This window comes from Phyllobates terribilis, unplaced genomic scaffold (genome assembly GCF_046119375.1).
Source record: "Phyllobates terribilis strain yellow unplaced genomic scaffold, ASM4611937v1 Scaffold_1__5_contigs__length_1240528914, whole genome shotgun sequence".
NCBI classification, from domain to species: Eukaryota; Metazoa; Chordata; class Amphibia; order Anura; family Dendrobatidae; genus Phyllobates; species Phyllobates terribilis.
This window is the reverse complement of record NW_027362761.1, coordinates 382,478,909-382,496,307: the sequence shown is the minus strand read 5'-3', so window position 1 is coordinate 382,496,307 and position 17,399 is coordinate 382,478,909. Positions and strand designations below refer to the sequence as shown.

Genomic DNA, 17,399 nt, shown 5'->3' with positions numbered 1-17,399 from the left:
ACTCTCAATACAGGGTCACTGGGCTTACCACGAGAGGGGATCATCCTCAAACTTAAAGGAGCTTTGGGCAGTAGAAAGATCCCTCAGGGGCTTCCTCCCTCACATCCAAAATCACCATGTCTAGGTCAGGTCCGACAACCGGACCGCAGTAGCCTATGTGAATCACCAAGGAGGGACAAGGTCACGCCCTCTGATGGTGGTGGCAGACAGGATCCTTGGTCTAGCAGAGCGAAACCTCCTATCCCTCAGCGCCCTTCACATAAAGGGGATAGAAAACGTGAAGGCAGATTTTCTAAGCCGCCATACCCTAAGACAGGGGGAGTGGGGGTTGAACCCGGAGGTCTTCCATCAGATTGTCCAGTTATGGGGGCAGCCAGACATAGACCTGTTCGCCACAAGGGCAAACAGAAAGGTGCAGAGATTTTGCTCCCTAAATCCGGCAGAAAATCCCCATGCCATAGATGCCCTCCAGATTCCTTGGGGGTTCAGGAAGGCCTATGCCTTTCCGCCATTAGTGATGATTCCAGTAGTGGTGAGGAAGATCCGGGAGGAAGGTGCCAGGGTGATTTTGATAGCCCCTTTTTGGCCCAAGAGGCCTTGGTTCTCTCTGCTTCGGCTAATGTCGGTGTCAGATCCCTGGATTCTACCAGAGAGGCCGGACCTTCTCATGCAGGGACCAGTATTCCATGCCCAGGCCAGGGGGTTCCATCTTTCGGCATGGAATTTGAGAGGTCGCTATTGAGTAGCAAGGGGTTTTCACCAGGCTTAGTTTCTACTTTATTGGGGAGCAGAAAACCGATTACAACTAAGATTTATAGCAGGGTTTGGGGTAAATTCCTAGAGTTTATAGATATTCCGCTATCGAGCAAACCTCCGATCAGAGGGATCCTGGAATTTCTGCAAAAGGGGCGGGACCTGGGTCTAGCTACAGGGACCCTTAAGGTTCAAGTTTCAGCTTTGGGAGCACTCTACAATTGTAATCTGGCTGGGAATAGGTGGATCTCTAGGTTTATCAAGTCCTGTGCCAGAGCTGGACCGGTTAGGTCCATGGGTGTTCCTCCTTGGGACCTGAATTTAGTCTTGAACGCTCTTACTAGTGAACCATTCGAACCCCTACACAAGGTTTCTCCAAAAATTCTCACCCTTAAGACCATCCTTCTAGTGGCCTTAACATCAGCCCGTAGGGTGGGGGATCTGCAGGCCCTCTCGGTTAATCCTCCTTACACACAAATCTTTAAGGATAGGGTCACCTTGCGGCCAGATCCAGCATACCTTCCCAAGGTGGTATCTAGATTTCACCGTAGTCAGGAGATTGTGCTACCCTCGTTCTGCAGCAATCCCAAGAACCCAGGGGAAGTCAGGTTCCATAGCCTAGATGTTAGGAGGTCCCTGCTACAGTACATTCACATAACTAGTCTGTGGAGGAAAGACTGTTCTCTGTTCCTGGCCTTTCAAGGGTGTAGGAAAGGTCATGGGGTGTCCAAGGGTACCATCTCTAGGTGGCTCAGGGAGGCCATTTGCTTAGCCTATACGTCCACAGCGGTTCCAGCCCCGGACAATGTGAGGGCTCATTCCACCAGAGCCGTTGCAACCTCCTGGGCAGAGAGAGCAGACGTCTCGATCGAGCAGATATGTAGGGCTGCTACTTGGTCTACACCATCCACCTTCTTTAAGCACTATCGGTTGGATCTATCCTCTTCTGATCTCACCTTTGGGAGAAGGGTACTTCAGGCGGTGGTCCCTCCCTAGGGTGCTCATAAATTCTCCAAAATTCTCTCAAGGTGTGCTGTCATGGGGGAGGGGAAAACACCAAGGTTACTTACCGGTAGCCGGTTTTTCCTGAGCCCATGACAGCACCCGTAGTTTCCCCCCCTTATTTTTTCTATGTTTCTCACACCCTGGTGTGCACTGTGTGGGGTGGTGTGTATATGTATATTGTGGTGTTGGTTATGTGCCTAACCTGTTTAGGGAGGTCCTCTCAATGCTCTGTAAACAACTGAAGCGAGGGAGAGGTACCGCCCTTTTATTTCAGACGGTTTCCTGTCCTTGGTGGGGCGGATCCTCTCTCTCAAGGTGTGCTGTCATGGGCTCAGGAAAAACCGGCTACCGGTAAGTAACCTTGGTGTTTCATGCAATAAAATGCAATTTAATTATCTGGTTTTTATTTTTAGATTCTATCTCTTAGAGTTGAAGTGTACGTACGATAAAAAATTACAGACCTCTCCATTCTTTGTAAGTGGGAAAACTTGCAAAATCAGCAATGTATCAAATACTTATTTTCCCCACTGTATGACTGCTGCAGATTTGCCCAAAGCCTTGATGATGTCTGATTACAGTGAAATAAATACCCCAAACCTTGTATTTCAGCTGCCAAGTGGTCGCCTGTTCCACGCTGCAGCCGTCATTGCTGATGCCATGTACATCTTTGGGGGGACTGTGGATAACAATGTCAGGAGCGGAGAAATGTATCGTTTTCAGGTAACACAATGTGACGTACAGAGGACATGTCTGCCCTCGGGACAAGAAAGATCAATGCATATTTGTTACACGTTCTTCATTAGCGCTTGTCCCCTATTATGACTGAATGAAGTATCAGACGAAGGGAGTTTGAGCAGACAAAACTAATCCAAGTCACAGCCCATCCCAGAAGAAAATAAGAGCTGAAAGTCATGATGGTATGTGAGCATTTTCAAGAACCTGATCAGGGGCTTTCCCAGGAGAAAGCGGCAATAAGAGATGCCGCTTCTTCAGTAGCTATGGCAAAATATGCCGAAATGCTAAATAAGAGAGCGCACTACCCCCCACCACCCGCTCATATACAAAGCTTCTCTTAGGTAAAATTGGAAGCAAGTGTTCCAGGGGAGTAGAAATATTTTTTACAGGGGTTTCTCCAAAGTTAATAAGGATGGAAATCTGTAATCATAACTCATAGGAGAGTAGCAAGATAGAAACCTTGGCTGTCAAGTAAAGAGGTCCTTTTTTATGATGGTGATATATTCCCTTTTTCAGGGGTTAAGTGGAGAGCTGCTATTTGTCCAAAATGTGATGTTTGTTAAAGTACCCTGGCTATCAGCTCCTATATAAAGGGGACGCTGTGTCCAGCCTGGCCATACAGTGATGCTGCGGAGAAAATGTAGTATTGAATATCAACCATTTAGGTAGCTCGAGTCTGCCAGAGTTCGTCACATTGGTTTATAATGGTAACTTCTGAATTACGATGGCGCTTGACATCCATATGGCTCATTGGAGGGCATAAGTTATAAAACTACAGTAACGCGTCTTGTTAATATTAGGGTATGTACACACGTTCAGTATTTGCTTGCACAAATTTCTGCAGGGTTTCTGCAAGGTTCTGCACCTCTTGGCATAAAAAATGGTGCGGAAATTCTGCGCTTTTTTTTTTGTGTTTTCATTCGTTTCATTCATTCGTTTTTTGTGCATTTTTGCCTGCGGATTTGCCATGCATATTCATGCATTTTTTTGTGCGTTTTTGCCTGCGTATTTTCCAATGCATTGTATAGGAAAAATGCAGGCAAATCCGCACAAAGAATGGACATGCTGCTTATTTAAATGCACATAAATTCCTGTCAGGAAAATTCCTGATCATGTGCACAGATCTTCCAAATTCTCATAGAAAATGCTGGGATAAGGTTTGCAGTGCGTTTTTGAGACCAATTATGCACGGATTTACCTCATCAAAAACGTACCATGTGCACATACCCTTATAGGGAACCTGTCATCATAAAACGCTATTAACCTGCAGATATGCGCTTAATCCGCAGGTCAATAGTGTTATTAACTTGCCAGGCGCCTGCACGCAGTCGGCTTAGTGCAGGCGCCGTGCAGGTTAACCTCATATCTGCAGGTTAATAGTGTTTTGTTTTTTTGGGGGTCAAAGGTTCCCTTTAAAGTAATATATTCTTATACAGCATTAATTTCAGACCCATCATGTTTCTATTTTTTCCTTAGTTTTCATGTTATCCAAAATGCACTTTACACGAGGATTATGGAAGATTATTTGAGAACCAACAATTCTGTGACGTGGAATTTATTTTGGGAGAAGTGAGTAGTTTCTTATTACACAACTTTGATCACCTTGGATTAAGGATTTAATAGTTATATATTGTAAAATTTGCTTTCAAATAAAGGTTCAGTCCAGCTGCTTTCAGGACTGTGGAGTTGGTGTCTATTTTGTATAAAATGGACCGATTCCTAAAATATATAATAAACTAGCTTTACCCGGCCACACGTTGCTGTCGCTCAGTCTGGTTAAATGGAAAAGAAAGAAAAGAGAAATGGAACATTTCTAAAATATTTAATTTCACAATTATTGTGGGTATACAATATTTTTTGTTGTTCCTTTGTCTGTGTCGATAGCGATTGACTGGTTTTCCGACTCTAGAACACGCAACATATAATTGTCCATGTGAGCAGCAATCCGTGTCTAGATGTAAATCGCACAATTGTAAAGATTGGCCCTGAGCTTTGTTGATGGTGATTGCAAACGCCAATCGAATTGGGAATTGCAATCTCTTAAATTGAAATGGCATATCCGTTGGAATCATAGGCATGCGAGGAATGAGGACATCTTCACCTTTGAAAGGTCCTGTCAAGATTGTTGCTTCAACAGCGTTGCTCATTAATTGTTATACTGCAAGCCGCGTGCCATTGCAAAGCTTTGGCTGGTTGATATTTCGCAACATAATTGGCATGCCGATTTTCAGTTGCAGTACGTGCGGTGGCATCCCTGGCAGATCGAGTGACTTCAAAAATTCTGTTAGATAATTAACCGCTTCATCTGTTTTCACAACAGTGCCTCGCTTTGAATGTTAGACTGAATAATATTGTTAAGTTCGTAGACGTCTTTGTTGTGGCCGCACGAATAGCTCAGCCAATCGTGATTCTTATAATTGGTTTGAATATTGGGAAATATTTTTTTCAACCAATTGTTCTTTTGACGTCACTAAATTGCAGAAGTTATGAGGTCAGATCAACCGACACCTTTCCGTTCCCAATTTCCAGCAAATGTGAGAATTTTTCAGCTGATCACTCGTTTTGCAGCTGGACACGCATATTTGTAGTTAATTTTAACGTCTTTACGTGTAGCCACAAAGTAGAGTATTTCAGGCAAGCATTTATTTCATCTTCTGGTGTCGATCGAGGAATTACAGGTAATGTTTGCCTGAAATCTCCTGCAAGCAATATTAATGCATTACCAAATAGTCTGATGTTTCCGCGTAAATCTTGCAATGATTGATCAAGAGCCTTGAGCGATTTTTTTTTTTTTTTTTTTTTGTGCGCCATTGTGCATTCATCCCAAACAATAAGTTTGCGTTTCTGTAATACTTTTCCCATGTCGGATGCTTTGGAAATGTTGCACATGGGAGTTTCAATGTATTGCATGTTCAATGACCATTTCAAAGCGGAATGAGCAGTTCTTCCACCTGGTAGCAATGTCGCAGCTATTCCGGACGACGCAAGAGCTAAGGCTATGTCATTTTGGGATTGAATTGCTGCCAGAATCAATCTAATTAGGAACGTTTTACCAGTTCCTTCTGACGCATCTAAGAAGATTTCTCCATCTCCATCGTTGAAGGTCTGCATTATTTGATCGTAAATGCCTTTTTGCTCAAGCGTTAGCTTAGGAATCTTTGATTGCACATACGACAAAAGATCACTCGTGTTGTAATTTTGTTCACGACGCAATTCTACATCAAACGAAGCCGCAGCAGATCGATTCGGTGATGGCATTCCCTATTGATTGAGAACTTTGTTCACGATTTCTAAGCACAAATCTTCAATCATTATCAACGCTTCGTTGTAGATTTCTTCTGTAAAATCCATGTTCAGATTTGAATTTTCCTTGCGTATTCGACGGAAAATATCTTCAGTCATGTGCGATTTATATTTCTCCCATAACTGTTGGCGATGAAGGAGAGCAGGCGATCAATATGATTGCAAGCAATGCACAAATTTGATTTTGATGTGACGTGTTGCACGCGTCATTAATGCATACATCTCAGTGTCGGTCCTTCTGCAATAAATTCAGAGCTTGACATGCACTGCGGAAAGTGGCATGTGTAACGCCATTGACAATTCTCAATTGCTAGAAAGACGTTGGACTGGCCACATTTACCAACGGCATGCAAAGAAAGAAGCAGTCATCTTGATTGGGATGCATGGTGTACAATCTACCTATCGTAGTTTCTTTGAATATGCCAGGTTGTCCGTCGACTCGCTCTCCTTGTTTGCGTCATTCAAATGATTTTGTACTCGCATTCCATGTGTAAAATGTAGGCACTTCCGCCCACTGCTGAGAGGCTCGGGCCCAGCTCAGCGCCCAGAGCGAGGCCGCGGCCTGCGCCTCTTCATGCAACCTCCCTCTCTCCTTCCCTCCCTCCCCCGCTTGTTGTTGCGCAGTCCGAAATAAGACTCGCCTGCCGGAGAAGAAGCTGCAGAAGCCGCGGTGCCGGAGAGCAGAGGCAGCCTGCTTTCAGGAGGTGGTGATGAGCAGCAGCATCTTTCGGCCTCGAACAGACAGTCTCATCATTCCCCTTCCCTCCCAACCCTTGCGGGAGACACGAAAGGAGCAGAGCATGGGCAGCGGCTGGGGTGACTGAAGGAGAGGGAGAAGGGTTTATGAATGAGATGTCACTAAGGGGGGTAGAATGCCGGGTGAGTCAGCCTGGGACTGAGCTCGTAACATTCCCCTCTCGCTGTTGCTTTTACATCCAACAGCTGGTATATAAAAGCATAGTTGGTATATAAAAACATGCGTGTATTTGAATGCAATGTTGTGCCAAAATTTCAAAGCAATCAATGAAGAACTTTCGGAGATTTAAGATTTTGAACAAACGAACATTTACATTTTTATTTATATAGATAGATAGATTGGGTTCAATGCAGTTTGTTCTGTAAATGTTTTCATAAGAATGTGGGAAAGTTATGAAATGTCCTATAAATGTCTGTTCTGTTCCTGATCTAAGGATCGCAGCTTTTAGTTGAGATGAATCTGTGCTGCACTTCATGTACATGCTCAGTAGCGAGGCCGAGCTGTGGGGTCGGAGTCGGTGGTTTGGGTTACCGACTCCACAGCCCTGGTTGCTTTGATTAATTTATAAATGACTTGGCAAGTCTATGACCTAATCTGACAAAAAGAGGAATCCGGCACTCCAGTAATTTAGTTACTACAGTATATGCCTAATAATAGCAAGACAATGCAAGGCATATAGTCACTAACGAACTATATTGTATGATGTATGCCTGTAAGTCATATCTATTGTGTTTTCTGATGGCCATTACTTTGAGTTCACATGATTGGCAACCATATATCTGTAATTCAATGTTTTTGCTAATATATAAATTTTGTAAACCTCATCAAGTTGTGGTTCCTGTTTTGCACGATTAACTAAGGCTCTAGTATCTCCATTGATATGTATATGCATCTGTAATTTTGGTTATTATTTTATAGTTCTGAGGAAGGCCAATTCAGGCCAAAACTTTATAAAAATGCAAATCTGAGGATACTGTATGCAATAAAGAATTTCTTTCAATTCTTTGCAACAATTTCTGGAGTGCCAGATTCTTCTTTTTGTTTATTGAGGAGTGGAATCCTATCCGTGCACCCTCATAGGAGTGAAAAGTAATCTATTTTGACTAATAATAATCTGAAGCCAAAGAAAGGAAATATATCCATTAATATCAAAGGGTTTTTGTAGTTACAGTGTTGCAATATAAAAGTATTTTCTTTTCGTTAACCCATTCCCTCAGCAAGATGTGAATTAATGTCTTGGGAGGGGTCTGCATGTGTGAAGGGGACTCGGAAGCTGAGCTCCCTCTCTATGCAGCTGATGGTGGCTATATTACATAGCTGGCATCAGTCTCTAACAGCTGGAGCAGATTTCTGGCCATGGCTGATAAAGCACCACTCCATCAGTTTTTTATTTCAGCGTTAGGGTGGTGCCACTAATATAAGTTCCCTGCCCCTAATACTATAATTAGCAGCCGCTTACTTCAGCTCTTCTCAGCACCGCTCTGGTCCCATACAGTTCTCGTTTAAGCAGAACTTCTGACTGCCCAGAAGTCAGGCGCAATGGTCACAAGTTCTCAGTGTAAGTCTAAGAGCCGGGATCTGACCTCCTCTGGCTCTAATAGACTTACATTGTGTTGTGACTTCTGGCTTTCCCAGCAAACACTGGAGTCATCCGACAGGTCACAAACTGCTTGAGATGATTGGAGTGGTGGTGTTAACAAATAAAGACTGTGACTGCTAAGTATATTACCAGTGGCAGGGAACTTAAAATAATGACACCACTCCAGCAGTAAAATAAAAAAAGAGCGCTGGAGTGATAGCCATTTAAATCACTCTGACAACAGCATTTAAATGAACATGCACGCACCGGCTCCCATCAGCTTCCCCGTAACTGTAACTTGATCGTGGGGGACTGATCGCTTACTAAGACAGCCGGGGGTCTGCTGAAGAACCCTGTTGTTGTCCCCCTGGTATTCATGTAAAGTTCAGCCGTAAGCTGTGCTCAATAGGACACGGAGATTTTCACATTATATCCTGCAATACTTTGGTATTGCAGTATAGAGTATAAGCCAGTGTTTCTCAAAATCCAGTCCTCACTACCCCCAACAGATCAGGATTTCCTTAGTATTGCACAGGTGCTGGATTTATTATTAAGGCATCAGAAATTGCCACAGTTATTTTTATTTTATTTTTTTTTGGGCGGCATGGTACATAAAGAATTTTTTTTAATTGCTCCAAACTGGAGCTAAATTTGAAAACCCGTCAGAAACTATATATAATGTATATAAAGATCTTGGCAAACGTTTTTCTATGTGCTGTTTTGCAAGAAATATCAGTTTTCTGAATATACTTCTCACCAAGTGTCTAAATACGGTGTTCTTGGCTCTCTCCACACTTCCCACTGAAAATAAAACTTTCAAGAAAGAAGAGCGAGTCCGGGGGCACATATCAATTGTCACTGCTCGGTGTAAATATCTGCAGAAGAAAATCACTCAAGCAAGAGAGAGGCAGAGACAAGTAAGTGCAGTAATACAACAATATGCTCTTTAACCCCTTAGGCTGGAACAATTTTTTTTTTTTTTCATTTGTGCTCAATCATATTTTGACAGTCAGAACTTTTTTTTTTTCCCTCAATATAATATTATGACATAAGCTATGCCATACATTTGCAATGGTGCTCTGGACATGCTTCTTGCCAATGCCCTAAACGCATAGTGCACGAAGCAGAGAGGTGTATTTATCCTTTCTGTATTTTTTTGGGTAGTTATGAAGAGAGGAATTCATGAATTACTTAATCAACCCCTCTACTGTGTCATTAAAGTGGTTGTTTAAGCATATAATAACGAGGATAGGTTCATGTGATTAAGATTGACTGACTGTATTTTTGGGCTAAAAGACACTTTTTAGCAAGAAAAACTCTTGCTGAAAAGTGTGTGTCCTATAGTCTTCTTGTGATGGAGGAGAACGCAGACACACATCCTTCCCAATCACAGATAGAACTGCTTTCTCTTCCTGCCCAACACCGATCTTTGTGATCGGTGCAGAGCAGGAGAGGAAGCTACCGGGACCTGAATGGAGGCTGCACGTTCTGAGCAGCTGAAGGACCTTCCACCCAATCACCTCCAGGACCTTTTAGATCATGTAATTAGTCATATGCCTGGAAGGAACTGCAAGATGTGTGTGTGTGTGTGTGTGTGTAAATATGAATGTAGCAGAGCTGTGTATGTGCATATGTAGCAGAGTTCTATGTATCTATGTGCATATGGTAGCAGAGGTGTGTGTCTGTGCATATGTAACATAGCTGTATGTCTATGTGCATATGTAGCAGAGCTGTGTGTGTGTATATGTACATATGTAGCAAAATGTATGTGTATGTGAATATGTAGCAGAGCTGTGTGTACAATACACAATGCAGAGAAAAACTTACAAAAGATTCATGGCATCTCTATTTTACCCTAGTGCATTAAGATTTGTGATAATGACCCCTCCATTTTACACCACCAGGGAAGTTTTAATTAATTGGAAAAATGTGTTTCCTTTTTTCTGCTGTGTAAATCTGGGGTGCATCTTATGGCAAGGTCTTAAAGTTAGAAACATACAGTGATTCTTGTTTTCTGCACAATCAGAAGGTGAAGCAGGATCCAGAAGATGACGGCCAGTGTGTACAGCAGAAGCAGGAGAATGCAAGTGGCCCTCAAAAAAGTCGCTGTCTTCCCATGCTGGATGTGGTCATCCGAGACGCAGAGGCTCGGCCATTTGAACTACTCATGCAGTTCTTGTACACAGACAAAATAAAGTACCCAAGGAGAGGTAAGTGTTGTACCGTGTTGGAGCTGACACCTATGTCATTGGGACTGTGATCAGTGTCCTTGTTTGGAGCCAGGGATGATCTATAATATAACGACGGGGGATGCGTGTCTCTGTCTGAAGCCTTTATAGACTGCGCATGCATGACGCTCAGTCTGGCTCCAGACAGAAGACCGCATCCAGCCTTTACAGGTAAGAGGAGTGTATGGCGCCGGAGATCACGGTATGTGTAGGCAACATACCGCGTTCTCCGGCGCCATACTTGCATACTTACCTGACCGGGAGGAGCGTTGCCGCGGCGCCTCTCTTCGCCGGAGACCGGGTGGGACCATGCATACCACGATTGTGGGGTACCACACATACAAGGATTGAAGGGTGAGGGGACCATGCATACAAGGATTGGGGGGTGAGGGGACCACGCATACAAGGATTTGGGGGTGAGGGACCACGCTTACCAGGATGAGGGGCCCATGCATACCAGGATTGGGGGATGAGGGTGCCATGCATACCAGGATTGGGGCGATGAGGGGTGCCATCCATACCGGGATTGGGGCGATGAGGGGTGCCATGCATACCGGGATTGGGGCGATGAGGGGTGCCATGCATACCGGGATTGGGGCGATGAGGGGTGCCATGCATACCGGGATTGGGGCGATGAGGGGTGCCATGCATACCGGGATTGGGGCGATGAGGGGTGCCATGCATACTGGGATTGGGGCGATGAGGGGTGCCATGCATACTGGGATTGGGGGAATGAGGGGTGCCATGCATACTGGGATTGGGGCGATGAAGGAATGCCATGCATACCGGGATTGGGGCGATGAGGGGTGCCATGCATACCGGGATTGAGGGGTGCCATGCATACCGGGATTGGGGCGATGAGGGGCCCATGCATACCAGGATGAGGGATGCCATACATACCAGGATAAGGATGAGGGATGGGGTGCCACGCATACCAGGATTGGGGGTGAGGGATGCCACGCATACCAGGATTGGGGATGAGGGGTGCCATGCACACCAGGATAGGATGATGGGGACAGCACAAATACCAGGAGGGGGGCAGCACATACCAGCATGGGAGACCATATACCAATAAAAATGCTCGCCACCCGGGCGTAGAACGGGTTCAATAGCTAGTTAATATATAGCATGAGTGGATTTTTGAGGATATATCAGTTCTGCTAACAGGATTTGTGTTCCAGTAAGGAAGTCTAATTACTATGGAGGCCGGTAATGTAGATCACATGTACCCTACATATTTGGCATATCCTTTAATACTTGCAGAGTAAATCAGAAAAGGTAATGTGCTCCTTCACTTATGTGCCTCAGTGCATTATTCAGAGAAGGACTGATTATCTTATTGAGTCCCTGCACATAGATGTCTATTAACGGTGATTCTGCCCCTCAGGTCACGTCCAGGACGTTCTCCTCATTATGGATGTGTATAAGATAGCGCTGCACTTCAAGCTGTCACGGCTGGAGCAGCTCTGTGTTCAGTACATCGAAGCATCTGTTGACCTTCAGAATGTCCTTGTAGTGTGTGAAAATGCCAACAAGCTGCAGCTGGACCAGCTGAAGGTAATGGCGGGTGTGCCAGCTCAAGGCTGTTATTTCCCCCTCATGGGAAGCAGCAGATGTCATGTATATAATGTACTATGTCCGTCACAGGTATTGCTACATCAGGGGGGCTTCTGAGAAACATTCCATTTTTAATGAATGCATCGGGCTGATCCGGTTACTGTACATTTCATTATTCCAGAGCTGCTGAATATCCACGTGATGTATTATTAGGCTGCCACTGACTTAACTCTCTCTTCACCAGGAACACTGCCTGAACTTTGTAGTAAAGGAATCCCACTTCAACCAGGTGATAATGATGAAAGAGTTTGAGCATTTGTCGTCCTCACTGATCGTGGAGATTGTACGCAGAAAGCAGCAGCCCCCTCTCCGGATCCATTCTGATCAGCCTGTTGATATAGGTTTGTTACTGGCTATGGTAGATTGCTGTGCTCTGGATATGTTATATTTGATGATTTGCATTGTATATCTTATGATTGTAACTGTATAATGGCCCAGACAGCTATGGGAATATTATCTCAACAGATAAGACCAATATACTCCTCACCAATTCGTTGTAAACATACAGGGTATTTTAAACCGTAACCTTTAGGCTGTGTGCCCACGATGCAGACTTAATGCGGAAATGCCGCTTGGGAAACGCATTAAAATCGCTTGTTAAGGTGTCTGCCATGTTCCCCAATGATAATCCGCATGTGCTGTGCACATGCTGCGGAAATTTCCGCTGTGGATTATCATTGCGGAAAAATCCGCAGCACAACCAATTTGGGGGCGATTTTGTGGTGAAATCACGCCCATTGACTTGCATTGAACCGCATAACATCCGCATGTGTATATACAGTGCTGTGCAAATTAATTGGGACAAAGCATTTTTTAAGTAAAATCGTAAATTGGTTACCAGTCAGTGATTCAAACCAGTTTTAACAGCTTTGAACATATGTTTTGGGGCTTTTTTACAGCTGATGGTACAGGGAGCTTATTTCCTGTTGATGTTATGATGAATTCATCCAAATACATAGTCGTTTTAAAATGTTTTATTGTGCCATTCATGCGTAAATTTGAAGGGACATTCCAATAAGATTTGGCTCCATGCCACAATTCCAAGTGTGTGAAGAAATTCCTGGAAGAAAATAAAGTAAAAGTGCTGGACTAGCCTGGCAATTCACCAGACTTAAATCCTATAGAAAATTTGTGGAGCATTCTGAAGAGACGTCTTGGCAAAATGGAAGTACAACCAAAGAACGGATGATAAACTGTGCCATACAAGTGTGGTTCCATGATGAAGAATTGAAGAATTTCCGCAAAAACTTGGTAGAATCAAAACACATTGAAAATCTCATATCTGCTAAAGGACGACATATTTCTTACTAAAATTAGTATGTAACAGTGTATTATAACATTTTATTATTAAAAATTCAAAAATATGTGTTTTTTTGCTTTGTCCCAATTAATTTGCTCAGCACTGTATGTGTACATGCGGATATTATGCAGTTCAATGTGCGGATGGTACCCGGGTTGGGAGAAGAGGAGACTCTCATCCGACCCGGGTAACATCGTACCTGCAAGTCGCGTGACCATCAGCTGACTAAATGACATCACCGCAGGTCCTGCCAGTACACCGCTGGCCGCCAAGGAGAGAGCGGATCATCGCGGGGATGAGACCGGGGGCCGCCGGAGAGGTGAATATAAGGTTTTCTCTATCGCTTCATTGGGGGACACAGGACCATGGGTGTATGCTGCTGTCACTAGGAGGTTGACACTAGGCAAAAAAAGGAAAATAGCTCCTCCTCCGCAGTATGCACCCACCTACAGGCACCAAGCTCACCAGTTTAAGCTTAGTGTCTGTAAGAGGTAGACCTGGATCTTCACAGATCCAACCCTGTTGTGTTTATTAATCCTTGTTTTTTCTCTTTCAGATACAGCTCTTCAGGCTAACAGGGAACACTGCGTCCCCTGTTAACCCACAAGCAACCGAGAGAGCAATGTGGCTACCCCCACATTGCCCACTCTCGGACCCGCTGGGCAGGACTTATCCCCTGTCACCTTAGGGTGTCTCAGGGTGATTTCGGTGGCCAGTCCTAGCCTGTTCCCCACCCCAGCCCCCTCCTCGGAGCGGCCTGGGAGGGAGACGGTGGTCCCTGTGGGTGACCTTCCCCCAGTTTTCTGGGGTTGACACCATCTCCTGCACTGTCCAGGACTGGAGAGTGCGGGAAGGAGGAAAAGCCAGGATCCCCCCCCCCCTATCCAGGAAGGCATCCTGAGACCATCCTCAGAAGGAGAAAGGAAGAGACGATTCCCGGACCCGCTAAGACAGGTACTTCCCTGTCTTTCAGCTGTAGGTCCCAGTCCCCCGGCGTTACCTGCCCTCCTCCCCCCTCCCTCTCTCACCAAACATGGCGCTTAACAGCGCTTCCCTGGGCCACTTCCTCCTCCTTCTTCATTATGCGCGGCAAATCTGCCGCGCTTTTCTCCGTTGGGGGGCGTGTCCGGTGGGCGGTCCCGCTCTGACAGCTATACGCCCCCTCCTATTTGACCAACCAGGGCCGAGGAGCAGTGTGATGCTTCAGTCACGCCCTCGAGCCTTCCGCGGACCTATCAACGGGGGGCCTTTCAAGCCCGCCCCCCCTTCCCATCCGCCTATCGGAGCCTCGACGCGCTCCGTCATCAACGCAGCGTCCTCTGCTCCTCCCCCTACACCGACGCCATCACTCTGCCGCACGCAGCTCCCTACTCCGTCGGCACCTACTGTGACCCGCTCCAGCCTCACCTTCGGAGCCTTTCAGGGGGACACGGGACCGCTTCTCTGCAGGATCAGGTAGGCTCTGTCCTGACACCGCCCCCCACCCTTTCCTGCCCACACCGCCCTCCTCTGCAGTATCCCTGGTCAGGCACATGTGCCCAAACCCAGGGAGCTCTCAGTCCGTCCCTCTCACATTGTCACATACTATGGCCTTCTGCTCGACCTGCAAACCTCCCGCCATGCTGGCACCCCAAGATCCCCACGCCGCTAAGGACGTGGTAACCCCCTCCCCTCTGGAGTGGGCTGTTGCTATGTCACAGTCTGTCTCTGACCTCAGCAAGGTTTCTCAATCTCTGGTGCAGGTCTTAGAACGCTTGCCAGAATGTTTGCCTATGTTATCCACGGCCACCAGCGCTCCGAACGTCCCCACAGACGATTCGCAGGCACCCCTGCCCCCTCCTCACAGGGGCAGACTGACGGCACGTTCTCAGAAACGGACTCACACAAGCTCATCCTCCAGCTCTCCAGACTCCAAGATGCTCTCTGCGTCTCACACCTCTTCCCGGGAAGTCGCCCCGGGATCTAACTCTGCTTCAGATTCAGACTCTGGTTCCGACACAGACCAGTATTCTAAGATCCAGGACATGATAGACAGTCTTATAACGGCTGTCAATCAGTCTCTGCTTGTTACAGAAGACGAGAGCCCTTCCCGGGACTACTCAGTTTCCTTCAAAAAGATTAAGCGTCCTGCATGCACTTTTTCTAACCATGCAGAATTTGACAGTGTTTTTTAAAAGCAGTGGGAGCATCCAGAAAAGCGCTTTACAGGAAAGAAACAGTTAAACGTCCTATACCCCTTTAACCATGATCTTGTCAGCAAATGGACGGAGTCCCCATCTGTGGACCCTCCCATCTCTCGCCTTTCCGCCAAGACGGTACTGTCTCTTCCGGACGGTTCCTCCTTTAAGGATACCACGGATAGACACGTTGAGGCCCTCACTAAGTCAGCCTTTGAGGCCGTGGGCACCTCCCTTTGCTCTTCCTTCGCCTCAACTTGGGTATCAAAAGCGGTGTCCGCATGGGCCAAACAGCTCAGACAGGGCATCCTAGCAGGCCCGGACGATATGACCGACTTAGCTGATCAAATCGGCCACGCTGGAAAATATCTACTTACGGCGTCCCTCGACTCCGCTGCATTCTCAGCCCGGGTTTCCAGTAATCTCGTTGCCTTACGTAGAATTCTTTGGCTTAAAGCCTGGAACGCCGACCTGGCTTCCAAAAGATCTCTAACTAATCTTCCTTTTCAAGGTTCCAGGCTGTTTGGATCCAAGCTAGACCAGATCATCTCTGATGCTACTGGGGGTAAGAGCACCTCTCTCCCCCAGCCCAGACACCCTTTTCCTAGGAGACTCCCCCCTTCAGTTCCGGTCCTTTCGTCAGTTCGCTCAACAGGACCATACTCCAGCACAGCGGGACAGTTGTAAGCCCTCCTTTAGGCCCACGTCTAACTGGCGCCCAAAGAGTCTCTCCTCCAAGTCCTCTGGATCACGATTCAACAGGTTTTCCTCAGTATGACGGGTCACTCCCACCTGGGACTTCTCCCAGGGTGGGCGGCCGTCTCCTTCTGTTCCGAGATTCTTGGCTCTTGGCAATAGAGGATGCCTGGGTCAAAGAAATTGTTACTTCCGGCTACAAAATCGAGTTCGACTCCAGCCCACGATCGCGTTTTCTCAGGTCCCGCCCCCCACAACCATCTCTGCTTCCCGGTTTCCTTCAAGCCATCACCTCCCTTCTGCGCTCAGGAGTCATAGTCCCGGTTCCCTTTCAGGAAAGGTTTTCCGGTTTTTACTCAAATCTCTTCGTCGTCCCAAAAAAGGACGGCTCCCTGCGTCCGATTCTGGACCTCAAACAGCTAAACCGACATGTACGCATTCAACAGTTCAGGATGGAGTCCCTCAGGTCGGTAATGGCCTCGATGGAAACCGAGGAATATCTATGTTCAGTGGACATTCAGGATGCATACCTTCACATCCCAATCTGCGCGTCACATCCAGAAGTTCCTTCGCTTTTCCTTCAGGAACGCACATTACCAGTTCACTGCCCTCCCCTTCGGACTCGCCACAGCCCCGAGGGTTTTCACGAAGGTGATGGCGACAGTTATGGCCATTCTTCGAACAAGGGGAATTGTAATCATCCCCTACCTCGACGACCTGTTAATCAAAGGCCCCACGTTCAGGGACTGTCTCCACAGTCTCCAATTCACCTTGAACACACTCCCAGTTAGGCTGGCTGATCAACACAGACAAATCCTCCCTGGTCCCATCCCAACGCTTAACCTTCCTAGGGATGCAGTTCGACACGACCCGTGCCCGGGTCCTCCTTCCGAGGGAACAGATAAACTCTCTACAACAAGGAATCCACATCCTCTCCGACCCAAGTCCACACTCCCTTCGCCTATGCATGAGTGTCCTGGGAAAGGTGGTAGCAGCCATGGAGGCAGTTCCGTTTGCCCAGTTCCATACCCGGCCTCTTCAACTAGCCCTTCTCTCAGCTTGGGACAAGAATCCGTCATCTCTAGATCGACGCATCAAGTTACCTCGTCAAGTAAGACGGTCGCTAACCTGGTGGTCCCGCCCTTCTTCCTTCAGACCCGGGAGATCATTCCTTCCGCTTCGCTGGCAGGTGGTCACGACCGATGCCAGTCTCATCGGTTGGGGGGGCGTTTTTCTACAACACACGGTC

The 17,399-nt window shown here is 46.5% G+C and overlaps 1 protein-coding gene across 2 annotated transcripts in view; it reads left to right on the top strand.

Annotated features, from left to right (window-relative positions):
* The window catches only part of LZTR1 (leucine zipper like post translational regulator 1), a 65,327-nt gene that overhangs the window by 33,650 nt on the left and 14,278 nt on the right, over positions 1-17,399 (top strand). For both annotated transcript variants that reach the window (XM_073676452.1, XM_073676448.1), the window contains 6 exons: positions 2,368-2,478; positions 3,970-4,062; positions 8,954-9,049; positions 10,159-10,342; positions 11,748-11,917; positions 12,162-12,318. In XM_073676452.1, coding sequence (XP_073532553.1) covers positions 2,368-2,478; positions 3,970-4,062; positions 8,954-9,049; positions 10,159-10,342; positions 11,748-11,917; positions 12,162-12,318 — 811 coding nt within the window. The remainder of the gene's footprint in view (positions 1-2,367; positions 2,479-3,969; positions 4,063-8,953; positions 9,050-10,158; positions 10,343-11,747; positions 11,918-12,161; positions 12,319-17,399) is intronic.